The sequence below is a fragment of the Myotis lucifugus genome, unplaced genomic scaffold, assembly GCF_000147115.1.
Source record: "Myotis lucifugus unplaced genomic scaffold, Myoluc2.0 scaffold_5, whole genome shotgun sequence".
NCBI classification, from domain to species: domain Eukaryota; kingdom Metazoa; phylum Chordata; class Mammalia; order Chiroptera; family Vespertilionidae; genus Myotis; species Myotis lucifugus.
In genome coordinates, this window is record NW_005871053.1 from 19,826,873 (window position 1) to 19,844,576 (window position 17,704).

The 17,704-nt window shown below is 34.9% G+C and overlaps 1 protein-coding gene across 1 annotated transcript in view; it reads left to right on the forward strand.

Annotated features, from left to right (window-relative positions):
- Positions 1-17,704, forward strand: part of BAZ2B (bromodomain adjacent to zinc finger domain 2B) — a 258,012-nt gene that overhangs the window by 192,717 nt on the left and 47,591 nt on the right. Inside the window, 7 exon segments of the mRNA XM_023745704.1 lie at positions 5,414-5,506; positions 5,622-5,683; positions 8,102-8,167; positions 9,779-9,844; positions 11,193-11,237; positions 11,482-11,508; positions 12,760-12,825. Of these exon segments, the coding sequence (XP_023601472.1) occupies positions 5,414-5,506; positions 5,622-5,683; positions 8,102-8,167; positions 9,779-9,844; positions 11,193-11,237; positions 11,482-11,508; positions 12,760-12,825 (425 nt within the window).

A 17,704-nucleotide genomic window follows, 5' to 3' on the forward strand; every position in this document is an offset into this window, starting at 1 on the left:
TTTGCATAAAATAAGAAAGCTTAGTATTAACTGATACCCAAAACATGGGTTCTTCTTGCATGTTTTTTTATATCTAATACAAATATCAATAGTGCCCAAAATGACAACTTTATATTTGCACACTTAATTAAATTTTATTTTATAATAGAAGTTAATTATTCATCTTTTACCCAATGATTTTTCTCCCTGTAAATTTCCAATTAGTTTGTATTGTTGCATAGTTCTCCGTTATTGCATTATAGTAGCATTTTTCCAATTTCATTACTTTTGACCTTAGTGTGTGTGTGTGTGTGTATCCTTTCTCAACATGTATATAAAGGGTATATGAGTAATTATTACTAATATTTACAAGTGAATGGGGTATAATATGCATGTTTTGTGGGGGAAGAAAAAGAAAGTAGGAACAAATCACTTTATCATTTATTTCTAAAAGGCTTCTACAGTAACTGTTTGGGGTAGTTAAGCTGAGGGGATTTTAGAAGTTTTTGTTCCATAGTATTATTTTGTTAGGATTCACCTAGACTGAAAAACTGGACTTAATTTGAGGTTCAGAAGAGTAAAATAAATGCAAATTTTGAACGTTTATTCAAGCATTGTGACATGAGAGCTCTCTAATTTCTCAGAGACTACAGATAAGATTCTGACAGTTTAAAATTGAAAATCAGACACATTCAGATTGTAGATGTCTAAAAATGCATCATAGAATAAGAGAAATGTGCTATACTAAAAATATCTCTAATTCTATGTGAAAATAAACTTTTTTTCAAAATAAACTTTTATCTTTGAAATTTTAGCAGACATACAGTGTCTTTAAACCATCCTATATAATAAAAGCCTAATATGCTAAGTGTGTGGCCATCCAGTCATCTGTTCAACCAATCAAAGCATAATCCTATATAATAAAAGGCCAATATGCAAATAGACCAAACGGTGGAACGACCAGTCGTTATGACATGCACTGACCACCAGGGGGTATATGCTCAATGCAGGAGCTGCCCCCTGGTGATCAGTGTGCTCCCACAGGGGTAGCACCACTCAGCCAGAAGTCCTGAGCCGGGCTCATGGCTGGTGAGCACAGCAGTAGTGGCGGGAGCCTCACTTGCCTCCGCATCAGTCGGACATCCCCCAAGGGCTTCCAGACTGTGAGAGGGTGCAGGCCGGGCTGAGAGACTCACCCCCAAGTTCATGAATTTTGTGCATCAGGCCTCTAATATGCTAATGATATGCTAAGGTCGCTCAACCGCTCGCTATGACATGCACTAACCACAACGGGGCAGATAGTCGACCTGTCGACTAGTCGCTATGATGTGCACTAACCGCCAGGGGGAAGATGCTCCGACCAGTAGGCTAGCTTGCTGCTGGGGTCCAGCCGATTAGGACTGAGCGAAACAGGCTGGACACGCCCTGGAGCCCTCCCACAGTCCCTTCCTGGCTGGCCAACCTCCCACGTCCCTCCCTGTCCCCTGTTGTGCACCAGTGGGGTCCCTCAGCCTGCCCTGCACCCTCTCAGAATCCTGGACCCTTTGGGGGATGTCGGAGAGTCAGTTTCAGCCCGATCCCGCAGGCCAGACTGAGGAACCCCACTGGTGCACAAATTCGAGTACCGGGTCTCTAATAGTATATATTTGTAAATTAATATTTCAAAAGATAGTTATAACAATATATCCAGCAATGATGAACAAATAAAAGAGAAGATATTGGAAACAGTTTATTTCTCAGAGCTTGAGTGAATTTTCTAGGTCTCTTATGAGTAGATATTGGAACAGTTGATTCCTCAGAGTCTGAGAGAATTTTGTAGGTTTCTTACTTATTCTCCTCCTCCATTGGGTCCTTAACTTTTTCACATTTTTCCACTTCACATCTCCTGCTGCTCAGAATATAAAATTTAAGGTACATAATTTTTTAATTAAAATTGTGTCATTGTAATCTTCCTTGCTAAAGTGAAAAAGTATGAGTTCTACATTTTAATGTTTTTCTGTCCTAAGGGTTTAAAAATAAAAATAACTGTATACTTGTGTGGGGCTTAAAATTGACTGATATATTCATACGCAAAGATATACCTATAGATATTATAGTTTTTAAAAATGTGTGTGTGTGTGTGTGTGTATGTATATACATATATATATATATATATATATATATGCCAGACTTCTTTTAGAGATCATCAATTCAGCTTAGAACACAAGGTCATACTTACACCACATTTTTTAACCACCACTTAATATATCTTACATTTTAAGACATATTTAGGTCTTTAAAACAGAATTCAGTGCAAGTTTTTAGTTCTTATAGATTTACCTGGTACTATCATAGATGAGAACAGTATCCTTCAGGTGTATTATTATCAGAGGTTGCAGCCTCTGTGGGCCATTTGATAGATTTTTTTATTTCCCAAAGTATTTTGTGAACAGGAGATCCTTTTCATGTAGTTCAGAAATTTTGATGATGCTTGTAGCCCCCTAACAATGAACATTATTTGATTGGGGATATATTTAGCATCAGCTTCCCTTTCATCTTTCATTAACACTTCAGTTGACTAGATAAAATTAGACCCCTCTCCTTCTTTTAAGTCTTGATGATAGAAAATCGGCCATAGTAACCAACTTCACCTCAGCTTGTACAAAGATATAGAGTTAAGTTCTTACCTATAATCTCAAGGTGTTCAAATTTTCTTAATGGTTTCCAGAAAGCTCGGCCGGTATGGATCAGTGGTTAAGTGTCAACCTATGAACCAGGAAGTCATGGTTTGATTCCTGGTCCGGGCACATGCTGGGTTGTGGTCTTGATTGTGGGGCTCGGGCAAGATTCTCTCTCATCATTGATGTTTCCCTCTCTCCCTCTCCCTTCCTCTCTGAAATCTATAAAATATATATATATATATTTAAAAGAAAAAAAAACGTTTTCAGAAGTAGTGGCATATAAACTGTGGAGTCAGAAAAACCTGGGTTTATATCTTGGCTGTGCTACTTAATTTTCTTGAGCTTAGTTATTCTTTTGTAAACTGGACATAATGTTGCCTATCTTATAAGGTTGCTATAAAGATTAAATAAGCTTATGTAAATTTTATACAATTCAATAAATGGTAGAAATTATTAATAGAGCTCAAGCAATTCAGGTGTTACCAATTATATTCATTATTGGTGAATATAATCTATAGGTGTGGTTTTTGTTTCTGTGTTATGAGTTCTTTCTCTTTTTTCTTTTTAGCTCAATCCCTCCCCCATCCCTACCCTCATCCCCAGCCTGCTCTCTAGCTATGAATCTGTCTCTATTTTCCTTGTTAGTTTAGTGGTTCATTAAGTTCCACAGAGGTGTGAAATCATATGGTACTTACCTTTCTCTGACTGGCTTATTTCACTTAGCATAATGTTCTCTAGGTCTATCCATCCATGCTGTCGCAAAGGATAACATTTTCTTCCTTTTCACAGCTGAGTAGTATTCTGTTGTGTAAATGTACCATAGCTGTTTTATCCACTCATCTACTGATGGACACTTGGATTGTTTCCAAATTTTGGCTATAGTAAATACTGCTGCAATGAACAGAGGGGTGCAAATCTTTCAAATTAGTGTTTTGAGTTTTTTCTGATATATTCTCAAAAGTGGAATTGCTGGGTCATAAGGCAGTTCCATTTTTAATTTTTTGAGGTAACATACTGCTTTACACAGTGGCTGCACCAATCTGCATTCCCACCAACAGTGCCCAAATACAACAGTGATCTTGAGAAAGAAGAACAATGTTGGAGTAATCAAACAAAAAAAAGAAAATCAAGCTACTTGGTAAACTATACTACAAGGCCATACTAATTAAAACAACATGCTACTAGCATAAAAGCAGACATATAGATCAATGAAACAAAATAGCCTAAAAATAAATACATACCTTTTATAGTCAATTAATATTTGACAAAGACGAAAACATACAATGGCTAAAGGTAGTCTATTCAGTAAATGGTGTTGGGCCCTTGCCAGTGTTTCCCAGTGGTTAGAGCATCAGCCCATGGACCAAAGGGTCATGGATTTGATTCCCAGTCAAGGGCACATACCTCAGTTACAGGTTTGATCCCTAGCCTCAGTCAGGGCATGTGCAGAAGGCAACAAATCGATGTCTCTCAAATCAATGTCTCTCTCTCTTTCTCTCTCTCTTTCCCTCCCCTTTCTTCCCTCCCTTCCACTTTCCCTAAAAATCAATGAAAAAAATAGATGATGTTGGAAAAATATATAGGTTTCTTAAAACTTCATCTGTGACATAGTTTAAAACAATGTCTAATGTAAAGTATTTTCTGAAATGATTTTTGGTGTTATGGTAAACCACTTTTATAGTTAGAAGTATTCCAACCAAGTTTACTGGCAGAGAAAGCATGACATTACATGTTTTCTGTATCAGTTACCTATCGCCACAATAATTCTGGGAAAGAACCAACCACAAAACATCAGTGGTGTACACCACTGAGCATGACATGTGCAGATGAAATCAGCTTGAGGTACATAAGGAGGCACTGCTGATCTTGGCTGTTCTTGTTCAGATGTTGGCAGTCAGCTGGCTCCATGTATCTCAACCCCCAGCAGACTAGCCCGAACATGTCCTCATTCTAAAGGACAAGGCACAGAGTAAGAGTAGAAAGAGTACAAGTACACTTTTCAGACTTCTCTTACATCACAACTGCTAACATCCTGTTGGCCAAAGAAGATCACATGACTGAACTCAGAATCAAGGGACAAGAAAATACATTGCACGTCTTGATGAGAGGAGCTGCAGAGTCACATTGCAAATGACATGGATAGAGGGAGGAATGAAGAACTGGGAACATTGTTATGCCCCATCGATTCTAGTCATACTAGTACATTTATCCTTAAAAATTATGAGAACTAAGTTAGTTGTCCTTTACTCTATACTTTTTTTTTTTAGGAGATTTAGTCTCTCTCCTTCATTAATGAAAATTTCATTGGATTCAGAAACTTTACCATTTATATAGCTGAAGTGTTAAGTTTGGGGTAACATTATGTTTGTGTTTTTTTGGGTTCTTTTTCTTTTTTATACATTTTTTGTTGTTTTTAAGACTGAAGCTAAATCAAGTTTTTTTTGCAGTTACTTTTCTACTAAGTGGCAATTAGATGAAATGTGAAAAGCAATGTGCTTAGATTATTCTCTGTGATGAGAATTAAGAGAAGCATCATTTTTGGGTAGTTTCATATACGGGATCATATTTGATGAAATAGATTGGCAATTTCTAAGGGAAATGAACATGACATTTTCTGCCACACCATTCTCCTACTTCATTTCTAATCTTAGGCAGTTTTCTTTAAAAAGTGTTTCCTTCCTGATGATACCAATTTCACAAAGTTTTTAGGTTGTTTTTAGATGACAGTTATGTAAAGTTGTTAATGATATTCTTTAAAATTTTGTGTTTTTCAGAAATAGCCAGGCAAGCAGCACAAATAAAGCTTTTGAGAAAACTTCAAAAGCAGGAACAGGCTCGGGTTGCCAAAGAAGCTAAAAAACAACAAGGTGGGTGATTTAAATGATAGCATAAACTTTAAGCATAAATATTGGATAATTCATGAAAGACATCTCTTCTTCATTCCTTTTCTGATGGTGTCTGTGCTTTGGTTTTTCATCATAGCAATAATGGCTGCTGAGGAGAAGCGAAAGCAAAAAGAACAGATAAAGATTATGAAACAACAGGTAAGTTTACACATTGGAACTGATTTTTCAAACCCAGGTGTTATTTTAGGGATCTATTTGTATATGTGATACTTAACCTTATTTTCACTAGTATTTCTTATTAATGTTATATATCTTATTTAGAAAGCTTTCCTTTTCATTATTTAAAATTCACCTCATTTTTAAACCATGTCTCCTACTTCCAAGTTGTCTAAAAAGTGATCACCAAACATAAATTTGTGTAAGTACTTTTAATATCCTGATAGAACTTGAATGTAAGTTGGCATCTAGAACAACTATCAAACTTTTAAAATTAGTGTATCAATAATGAAGGGTAGTGCTTAAATGTTCAAATTTTCATAACAAAAGCTTGTTCTAAAATATGTAAAGTACTAGTAAAAAATTAAATTCAAGTTATATAGAATAAGATTTGCCTCATTGCTTCTGAATGTTAAAAATTAAAATATAAATTACTATTGCAAAAACAATGAAGAAAGCATTATTTCACCATACCTAGCATTCTTTTGTACATTATAATATCCTTCCCTTATCTAGTTTTCAAAATTAAGTATCAATAGACGAAGTAATTTTTAAATTCATATAGGAAAAGCATTGCCTTGATAAGACATTCAACTTCATTTAAGATGGGAATATGTGAACTACTCTTCCATCTCTTACATATTCACCTAATCATTAAAGCAGAAAGGAAATTGGGGGAGACTCCTATTCCTTCAAAATTTTTAAACAGCAAGTAGTTATTTTTGAGTATGAAATGAAGTCAATTGTGTTGTGTAAGTAGCTGCTAAATAAATGTCTTGGGTTGGATTTGATGTGGTTATCTTTTAAGTTTCCTTCCAGTATTGACTAAAGCAGTATGATTAGAGAGAGTTGATCTAGAATTGGGATTCAGAATTAAGAGTTTGTATTTAGGCAGCCTAGAGTTGAATATGGGCTCTGCTACTTAAGAATATTGCTCCTGGCTAATGTAGCTCAGTGGTTTAGCATCGACCTTTGAACCAGGAGGTCATTGGTTCAATTCCTGGTCAGGGCACATGCCCGGGTTGTGGACTCCATCCCCAGTAGGGGGGGAGTGCAGGAATATCATTGACCTCTCTTTCTCTTTCTCTTTCTCTTTCTCTTTCTCTTTCTCTTTCTCTTTCTCTTTCTCTTTCTCTTTCTCTTTCTCTCTCTTTCTCCCTCTCTCTTTCTCTCTCTCTCTCTCTCTCTCTCTCCCTCCCTCTACCTCCCCTCTCTCTCTCTCTCCCTCCCTCTACCTCCTCTCTGAAGTCAATAAAAAAATATTTAAAAATAAAAAAGGGTTTTGTGACCCTTAAGTGAATTAATAAACCTCTAAGTCTATCTCTTCCATTATGAAAGAAAATAACTGCATTATCTAAAGATCAAATGAGATAATGAGTGAAAAGTGCCTACCACAGTACCTGGCACAAAGCAAATGCTCACTTTTTAAAAGATAGGTATAAAACCCAAATTGTATGGTACATTCATTCTTTTACTGTAATTAAAAGTAGTCAGTTGTAAACTCAGATTCCTTCCTTTGTTTTTTAATTGTTTCTGCCAAAGAGACTATAAGTTTTAATATTTAGTGCATATTATACATATATAATTAAGTTTACATCTCATTTTAAAGTGAAATACTCTTGTTTCTGTTACACATTTTAATAGCTTATCCTATATCCTAATGGCTAGAGACCCATCAAATCTCATCAGTACTTAAATTCAGCTTTGTAATCCTAAAGTCTTGAAGTGGCTACAACCAACAAATACATAGCTTTTGCTGCTTATAAAAAAGGCATTGAGTTCCAAGTTTCCAGAAACATTAATATAAATGAGCTGGTCTTAGATATTCATCAAGATATTTATCTGAGGCCAGTTTCAGAATACCATCTGACTACTACTTATTGCCAACAAAATGAATCAAACTATAGCTTAGTCAGTTACCTATTGCCTATTTTATTAAAAAAAATTTTTTTTATTGATTTCAGAAAGGAAGGCAGAGGGAGAGAGACAGAAACATCAATGATGAGAGAGAACCATCAATCAGCTGCCTCCTGCATCCTCCCTACCTGGAATTGAGCCTGTAACCCGAGCATGTACCTGTCCAGGAATCAAACCATGACTTCCTGGTTCATAGGTCGACACTCAACCCCAGAGCCACACCAGCAGGGCCATATTGCTTATTTTAAAGTCAGCATTTGATCTAGAATAAATAGTGCCATGTGCTTCTTATCCTCTGGATTATTTTTTCTATCTAGTACAGCGGTTCTCAACCTGTGGGTCGAGACCCCTTTGTTATAGCTACCATGGTAACCTTTGGTAATTCTGTACTTATATCTTAAATTATTTCATTCCACTTAAATACTTTTCAACTAGATATTCAGTTCACTTTATTATCTTTAATTATCATATTTTTTCCTACAGGAAAAAATTAAGAGAATACAGCAAATCAGAATGGAAAAAGAACTCCGAGCCCAGCAAATTTTAGAGGTAGTATTCTTAAATTTGATATAATTAAAGTAATATAGTCATATAGTTTAAAGTCTGCAAAAACAAAAATTTTACATATAAGTTCTCTTACTCATATTAATATATTCATCAGAAATTCTCTTTCAACGTAATGTAATAGTAAAACTATCTGAACCTTATTTAGCAAGCTCATTTTATCCTAGCAATGAAAACTGAGAAAACATAAAAAGAGAAAACCTCTGGACAGCCAATATCATTGTCATGAAGATCATGGGTGAAAACTCATGTTCTTTACTTTTGAAAAAATCATCAGGACTTACAGTCAGATGTTTTCTTTTAATTTAGAAATAAAACATTAGAAAAGTAAAAATAAATTTTAAATGTTTAACCAGCTTAGTTTTCCAGTTTCTAATATATCCCTCTTTCCCACAAGCTGATAGGAATAGAGGACCTGTTTGGCATCAGCAAAAGCAATAGCCAAAAGATAGCAAGGGAAAAGAAAGAAAAACTCCAAACAGCATATCTAAAGGCCTAATAACAGTCTAATCTTTTAGTTGAATAGCAAGCAATTTTCAACAATTTAATAGTTGAAAGACATTACTCTATCAAATTGTACATATAATAACTGATGTTTAGAATAATTGTTCCAAGTAATCAAGAAAAAAACAAATTTTTAGTGTACTATGTCTAAGCAGGCATATATCTCAAAATTACTTCCATCCAAAATAGTGAAAATAAACTTTTAATGTTAAAGTTATTCATTATAATCTCTCACCTATTCAGGAAACTCTTGCTATATAGAATAATTTATTCCCTGAGGACTCCAGGTAGCTGAAGTTTTCTATGTTTCAGGCTTTTTTCCTTCTAAACATATATACATATTTCTTTTCTCATTATAAGTTAACTTAAACCCCTCCAATAGAAAATATTCCTATCTTAAACTAAATTGAGAATAACTACGAGGTAGTTATGAAGCTATTGGATAGGTAACGACTTAAGATTATGAAGCTCAGATTTGATAGCATGATCTTGATATTCAAAATGTGCTTCATGAAAAATTATGTTTCCATTCTATTAAAAAATAAAACACCTTGAATTTAACCACAATATACAGGTAGGGAAAATCAAATCTACCATGTTTCATTTAAATGTTACTGAGTGATGGCTTTCTTTATCTCAGATTTCAAGTATTTTTTTTATTTCAAATAAAGTGGATATGTGCAGCTTTTTAAATGTTACTGATATATTCTTTAAATAACTTGTATTTATCCGTTAAAATTTATCCTATTTTCTTAATTTGTATTGTGATCATGTTTTACTTTTAAAAACCAGAAATTAAATTTTAAAGTAACAAACACTCAATTGTTTCAGACTTTTAATAGAGTAGGGAGATAAGAAAAGCTGACATATTCTTACAAATTTAAGAATTTTCTATACATCGTAATGTTTATATATTAGAAATAAAAATTAGTATGTTAAATATAATGTTGTTTAATGTGTGAAATCTGTTACTGTCTGTATGTTCCATATTGTTTTGTACCTTGTGAGGCATGTAGTTCCGTTTTCAAGTCTGAGATTATTTTGAAGTTGTGGTGCTGTTGCATGACTTTGAGACCTGTTTTGCATGCACAGGCGAAAAAGAAAAAGAAGGAAGAAGCGGCAAATGCCAAATTATTGGAGGCCGAGAAACGAATAAAGGTTAGTTTAGATGAGAATCAGAGTTTTTGTTTTTCAAAAATAAAAACTATATGATGTTATTCCAGTATCAGTTATATGAAAAAAGTAGCTGTCCTCAAAATGACCAAGACGATGTTTAGCAGAGATACCTGTGTATAATGTGTGCTTTTATTGTATGTGTAGTGTATGTTTATATATTTTTATTTTATTATACAGGTTTTATGTGACACTTTGAGTTCTTTAAATAGCAGACATCAAATCAGAAATGCAAACTATTGTGTGATACCTGTGTATGGTTTTGCTGGATAAGAATGATCTCCCCAAGCCATTGTGTGTCATTTATGTTTCAAATTGTGTCCCAAATCTTATTCTCTCCTTAAATTATAACTTTCTCTTTATTAATGTCCTGTTTTAACTGTTAAAAAGTGAAAAGGCTAAGGAAACAAAAACCAAACCTTTATCAACTGGTATTTACCATCATAAAATTAGCCATTGTTAATTATTGTAATTTCAAGTGTTGTTTGGGGGTGTTTTGGTTTTGATTTTTCTGGCATGAATTGTAAGAGACTTGGACACCTGTACCTTACACATTCCACTCCTTACCTTCCAATGTTCTGATAATTGATGACTGAAATACAGGACATACTGATCCTATGGCTCTGGTAACAGCCACCACAATGTATCTTATCAAGCCAGGGAACTATTTGCTACCTTTCCCACATAGACTCTACTCTCCTACTTTGTTCTTTAGACTCTATCCCCTTTCATGGCTGTCCTTAATATTAATTTTATCCATGTCTTACCTTATATAAAATATTTAAATTGGTGACATTCATAGAATTGTTTATTTTAAGCAACATCCCTTAGGGATGGTGCATGAAAATCTCAAACTGATCCCATTGTCTCTTCTCACTCTCATGTACATACAGCATATAGAAATGTTATAGCTGCTGTTAATTATAGAGTATATTTGGGAATCTATAATCAGAGTGTAGAGAGTTGTTATCAGCTAGATTTGAAGGTTGTGTATTAAAATCATAAAAAAATACATGTGCCATTTGTATCTGACATGCACTGACCATCTAGTCACGCCAATGAACTTGCGATTGAAGTGTGCTGTTAGGTCACTGCATTTTAAGTTTAAATGGATACTGAATAAAGATCCTTGCTACTGTCATACATAGCTTTTATGTAATAGATAGAACTACATATAATTGCTTTTTTATAATTTTAAAATGTTAGAATATTTGCAATTTTATGTTTTAATCTAATGGAAGACTATAGAATCTCAGAAAAGGAATTTTTAATACTTGTAGCATGTTCTAAATCTTCCCTCAAAATTATATATTAAAAGTTTCTTATCTTTAAGGAAAAAGAAATGAGAAGACAACAAGCTGTTCTTCTGAAGCATCAGGTCTGTATACATATTTTTATATACTTGTTGAAATGTACATTTTATCATTTTTCTTAAATCTATTTTGAAAAAAATCTTCAAAATATTTTCTTAAATATTTCCAATATAATTCCTGCTTAAGTTTTTCCTTCATCTTACAGTTTATTGCCTTGCTTTGGTATTGGTGTCTTTTGGGGGGTTAAAAAATTGGTTTCGTGACTCTGTGATTTCTGTTTCATAATGTTGTGCCAACTCTTTCTACCAGGAGTTGGAGAGGCATAGACTAGATATGGTATGGGTATGTTTATTTTTGTACATCTAACACCGCATTGTGATTTGGTTGTGATATATGGTTGTCATAGCAATGCATAAAGTGTAGCACTGGCTGCTGTCATATTACATACTGCTGCATGGCTTTACAGCACAGTGCATTGCATACATCTGCTTGTCTGTCTATCAAGAAGTGTGATCCATTTCCAAGATTTTTAATTGAATTGTGCAAGCCTTATATAAGGTTGCTGTCTAAAAATTTACTTACTGATGTCACAGTGAAAGTTAGGTCACTATACAATTTGAGACAATTATGACCCATATTCTCCCATCATTCTAGACACAAAACTGCCATTGAATACAATGGGAATTTTGAGTTAGGTTGATGAGAGAATATGAAATATAATCTGGTTTTATAGACAAATTTTAGAATTAATTTTAGAAATATCCCTTTAATGGGACCAGATAGATTTGAACAAAAAAAAGATTAAATATTATAACTGATTTTTTTTATTCTAAAGAAAATGAGATTGTCAAAGTAAGCCAGTGCTTACCTTATTTTTATATTGTGCATTTTAGATTCCACTTACTAGCCCCTGGTGCAGCTTTTGTGGCTTTAAATAGCGCATCAAGTGGCAGACATCAGTAAATAGGATTATCCCATTTCATTGGTGTCAGTGTATGAACCACGACTAGTTTAAATTGGTATAAAGGCTTTTAAAAAAACTTTAGTTTGTTGATGGCTTATTGGACGTACAAAATGATAGTATACTTGAAATAAAAATAATTCTGAAATCATGACGTTAAAGTGATTATAAATCACTTTCTGCCTGATCTAAAAATTTAAGAACAACACAACCTCTAGTTTAATTGGCTATAGTACATATTTGTGGTTTTTCTAATAGCAGATGTAAGGTAACTGACCTGTTCCAGCCAACCATTATGCTTTTTGTTCTGCCAGCTTTTGAAGGAGCATCACAACTGACCATAAGTAAATCTTGTATGCTTCTGTTTACACTGTCTCCATGTTCATTGCTTTACCTTTTTGCTTTTGATTGTTCTTGTATTTGCTTTCTAAACCTGAACTAAAACATGCACAGACTGGCCATTCTTGTCTTATATTTAGTATTTACTGTGACTTGTCTATAAATGCTAAACATGCTATACTGAGTTTTTTTTGTTGTTGTTGTTCTGTTTTGTTTTCCATTTGAAAATCCACCTGTGAAAATTAGCAATCATTGAGTTATTTTCCTAATTTTATCTGGCCTAATAGGAACGAGAGAGAAGGCGACAGCATATGATGCTTATGAAAGCTATGGAAGCTCGTAAGAAAGCAGAAGTAAGTATATGTTTCTAGAAAAATAGTACTTTGTTATAAATTAGTGTTTTTTTCCCAAAAGCATTGGCTCTTCTAAATATAAATTTTTCAGAGTATGGGTTTGCCATGATTAACTGGTTTTCATAAGCAAACCAAAGATTAGGGATAATAACTAAGTGTTAGAACATTAAAAGAGTGCAAAGAAGATTCCAATGTATGTGTTAATGTTTTGTACTGAGATTTTAAGTATCTTTTTTTAATGTAGAGAATGGCATTCATTCAGATAAAAGTAGCTATTTTTTACTGTAATCAGTTTCACAAAATTAATATTACGGCATGCCTAGACAAGTTCTGTGTGTCCTAATTCAAACACTAGTCATTCCAACTATGGACTTCTGCTCTCCAAATTATTGTTAACATCCTACGGGTAAAATTAAAATAGACTTTTTTTTAAACAGATACTTCAGAATAAGAAAACTATTAAAATAAGTCAAAATGAGCTTATTTTGAATTTAATAGAAATCAGTTAAAGGTTATAATATATGTTACAAAGGAATACATTCTGCATTTAAACAGTTGGACATTATAAGTAGAGCTTTGGAGTGTGAGGGACTCAGATTCCCATCCTGGTTCTGAAATAACTGGCTTTACCTTTTCAGGCTTTCCTTTCCTTTCTTTCTTTCTCCCTTTTTCCCTTCCTTCCTTCCTTCCTCTCTCTCTTTCCTTCTTTTTTTCTTTTTAAATATGTTTTTATTGATTTCAGAAAGGAATGAAGAGGGGGAGAGAGAAAGAAACATCAACGATGAGAGAGAATCATTGATCGGCTGCCTCATGCACAGCCCATACTAGGAATCAAACCCTCAACCTGGGTATGTGCCCTGACTGAGAATCAAACCATGACCTCAGCCACTGAGCCAAATCATCCAGGCCAGGCTATTTCTTTTTTAAAATTGAGATGATGATAGCTGCTTCCTAGGATTGTAAGATTATCAAGTGCTATAAGCATTAGCAAGTTAGAATTAATGGGGTCTTCCTTTCAAGATGGTGGCATAGTTAAACGCAATACTCCCATCTTCCCACAACCACATCAAAATTATAACTGAACTGCAGAGTGACCATCATTCAGAACTGTGTGAAATCTGGCAAGTGGACTTCCTACAACTAAAAATATAAAGAAGCCACATTGGTACTGCTTAGAGGGGCAGAGATGCTAAATGGGCTGGTCCCACCTACATGTGGCAGATAAAAATCAGGAGGCATATCTCAGCTGCAGAGGTCACCACTGATAAGCAAGAGATCCCAGCACCACACCCAGCCCCGGCCCAGGGTTCTAGTGCAGGGAAGAGAAGTCCCTATAACTTCTGGCTGTAAAAAGCAGGGTTAGTGGCTCAATGAGACAGAGGGTTTCTGGAGTCCTGGGTATTCCTCTTAAAGGGCCTGCAGACACTTATTCTGAGATTCAGCACTGGGGCAGAGCTCGGCAGGCTTCAGGGACTTATGGGAGGAACTGAACTTTCTGGCATCAGGGCAAGAGCTGGAGGGGCAGCCTCTCTCAGACAGAGTGCTGGAAAAGCCCATTGTCCTTTTCTGAGCTCTTCCCCTACAGAGCCAATAGGCAGGAGCCATATTTGAGTCTCCATCAATCTGGAGCTGCCCTGGTGATTGCCTGAGACCCCACCCCACCAACTTGAAGGCCCATCCAAGCTGTTTCTAGTGGCATTTCCATATGAATGGCCTGTCTTGGCTCATACTTCAGATTTTCCTGAAGTCTGTTAAACAAGTAGCATCTGGCCTTGGCATGCCCTTGCTCCATACCTGTTGCTTAGTAGCCCCAGACCTTGTTTTGGGGCTAATGGCAGCCGGCCTTGTTTTGCAGTTGGGCACCTCCAAGCCCAACATGAGTAGCAGCCATCTACAGATCTCTCTGTAGCTCATGCCAGTGGTCCATGGCAGAACATGAGCAACTGACTTTGGCCTGCACTTCCTGGGAGCCCTTAGAGCCAGTACACCTGGTGGATAGCTTCAACCTCCTCCACAATGGACCCACTCAAAAGATGGCTCAGTGGTCACCAGAGCCCCACTGAAGCAAGTCTTGCTTCATGGCATGGGGCCCTGCACAGCTGATCCTCCATTGTGGTCATAGCTAATCCTGCAGCCTATAGGCCTAGGAGTAAATCCCTCCCATTGACTTGCCAACAACAATCACGGCTCAACTACAACAGGAGGGTGTACACAGCCCACAAGGGGGACACACCTGGAGTGCCCAGCTGGGGTGATTGGGGAGGCTATGCCACTGGCCCCTACAGGACGCCTACTACATTAGGCTACTCTACCAAGCCTGGGAGATGTAGCATGCCATTGGTATGGAAAAGCCACTGGAAACAACTTGGGTGGCTCTGAAATTTGGGTGGGGTGGGGTCTCAGGGAATCACCAGGATAGGGAAAACAGTGTGGGCCAGGTTGATGGAGTCTCAGAAATCGTGCCCGCCTGCCAGCTCTGTGAGGTGAGGGCTCATCAATGGTCTCTGTCAGCACTTCTGTCTGGGAGAAAACTGCCCCCTCAGCTCTTGCCTCAATGCCAGACAATTCAGTGCCTCCCAGTCTGCCTCCTACCAATTTTATTTTGGCCTTCATTCCTCTACACCCCCATGCCCAGTTTTCTAGATGTAGAAATTCTTGAAGTAAATATAGATTCTTGGAATATAAGTCATTTATAATAAACAACTTTTTATCATCTTAATCATAATTACGTAATTCTCTGTACCAAAATATTACTAATGTCTTAGTTAAGAAGTCATTTAAATTTCAGAGTTGAAACACTGATAGCAAATGTATTAAGTTTAGAATATCCTAAACAGCCCTAAATATATAGGGTAAACATTTTGGAATCAGTTTTTTACTCACATAAAAATATTATTTGGGACTCTGAAAGCATAAATGAAAGTATTTCTAGAAGTCTATAGCATAATAACAAATAGATGAAATAACATTTACTCTGTGTTAGAATTATAGAAGTTTAAAACCCGAACAATGAATGTGGTAGAATGACTTGTTATTTTACAACTTATCAGATTGCAAAACAGGCCATTTCTAAGAGACCATGTTGCAAAGATGCCTATGTCTTTTGCATTTTACGATTCTCCTGGGTCTCTTAGGTGTTTATTCCGGGCATAATAAGGAGAATACATTTCTTTTGACAGCAACTTGTACTTAAAATTTCAAACACATAAATATAATTTAAGAGATACAGGTTTACCTCAGGGTCCTGGAAGAATAAAAGTGTAAATAAGATTGCTAATAAAACCCATTTACAGAAGGCAAATATAAAGAATACAAATGATATCCTTTTATGGTCACATATTGAGTATGAGTAGATCAGGGCAGTTTTTCTTTAAAAAGAGCCTATTTTTATATCTAAAATAGTATATTATGAAAATTAAGTTTAAACAAATGAAAAAGTTATGAATCATATGATTCATAAATATATTTTGTTTTATTTATATTATAAATTGTTTTATTTATATTATAATTTATAGTTATATAATAATATTTTAAAATAATAAAACCTACCAATTATCATCACATTTTTTTTAATATACACCAAAGTATTACACAAAGTCTGTACTTATTTTGTTTAAACATCTTTAAATACTGGTAGAATAGTTACTTTCGTACAAATGTCTCCTAAATTAAAATTAAAATTGTCGTAATTCTTGAGTAAGATAATTATACTTAAATTGTTAACAGTTCTTTCAAAAACCTACTTTCTTATATACCATTTAACTTTTTATTGTATACTTCATATAAAATATTTTTACATTTGTTTTTTAAAAATATACAAGTAAAAGTACAATATACAAGTATGTCATATAAGTACATTTACTATGTTTTTAACTGAAAAAATGTGTTTACTAAAATAAAACTGTCTACATGTGCAATTGTACTTTATATTTTGATTTTCCCTGAGTAATGATTAGTATAAATATTGGATTATAAAGTATTCTCATGATTGAATCATTGTGGAGGGAGGTGTTACATATTTTTGCTTTCAAATTGTTTATTTCATGACTTCTAAAACTTCAACTACTCTCTTCTGTTTTATGGTTTTGTCTCCTAAAGTGCTGACACTCATCCTGTGATAGATGCATGTTTTAACAACCTTTTGTAGTTTATTGATCCTTGGGGAGACATACAGAAGACTCTGATACAATCACTATGGTTGTTTATTCAGTTAATATGTGTAAAGTGATTATAAATGTGTGACTGGTACAGTTTTAAGTTTTATAAAGGAAACAGGAGGTTTTGAGCTACTTGTCATGTTGTTTAAACCAACCTAAGTTTTTGGTTATTAGCAATAATAAAAACAGGTTGTTTTTTTTAATAATTTTATTGATTTTTTATAGAGAGGAAGGGAGAGGGATAGAGAGTTAGAAACATCGATGAGAGAGAAGCATCGATCAGCTGCCTCCTGCACACCTCCTACTGGGGATGTGCCCGCAACCAAGGTACATGCCCTTGACCGGAATCAAACCTGGGACCCTTCAGTCCCCAGGCCGACGCTCTATCCAGTGAGCCAAACCAGCTAGGGCAAAACAGGTTTATTTTATATAATTTGAATTATACTTGGAAGTAAACCTGTTTTATTTATGAGGCTAAAGATTATTCGTTCTCATATTATGTTATGGAAATATTTATAAACTTATGATATGCTAATGACATTTAAAATTAATACAATAGTTATAAGATTATTTTTTAAGATATACTTTAAAATTTTTTAAATTGCAATTTGTAGATTTTAATTTTAATCCTCAGTCAAGGAAATGCCCTTTGATTTTAGAGAGACGGGAGGGGAGTGTAGCAGAGGGAGAAAGAAACATCAATGTGAGAGAGAAACATCCAT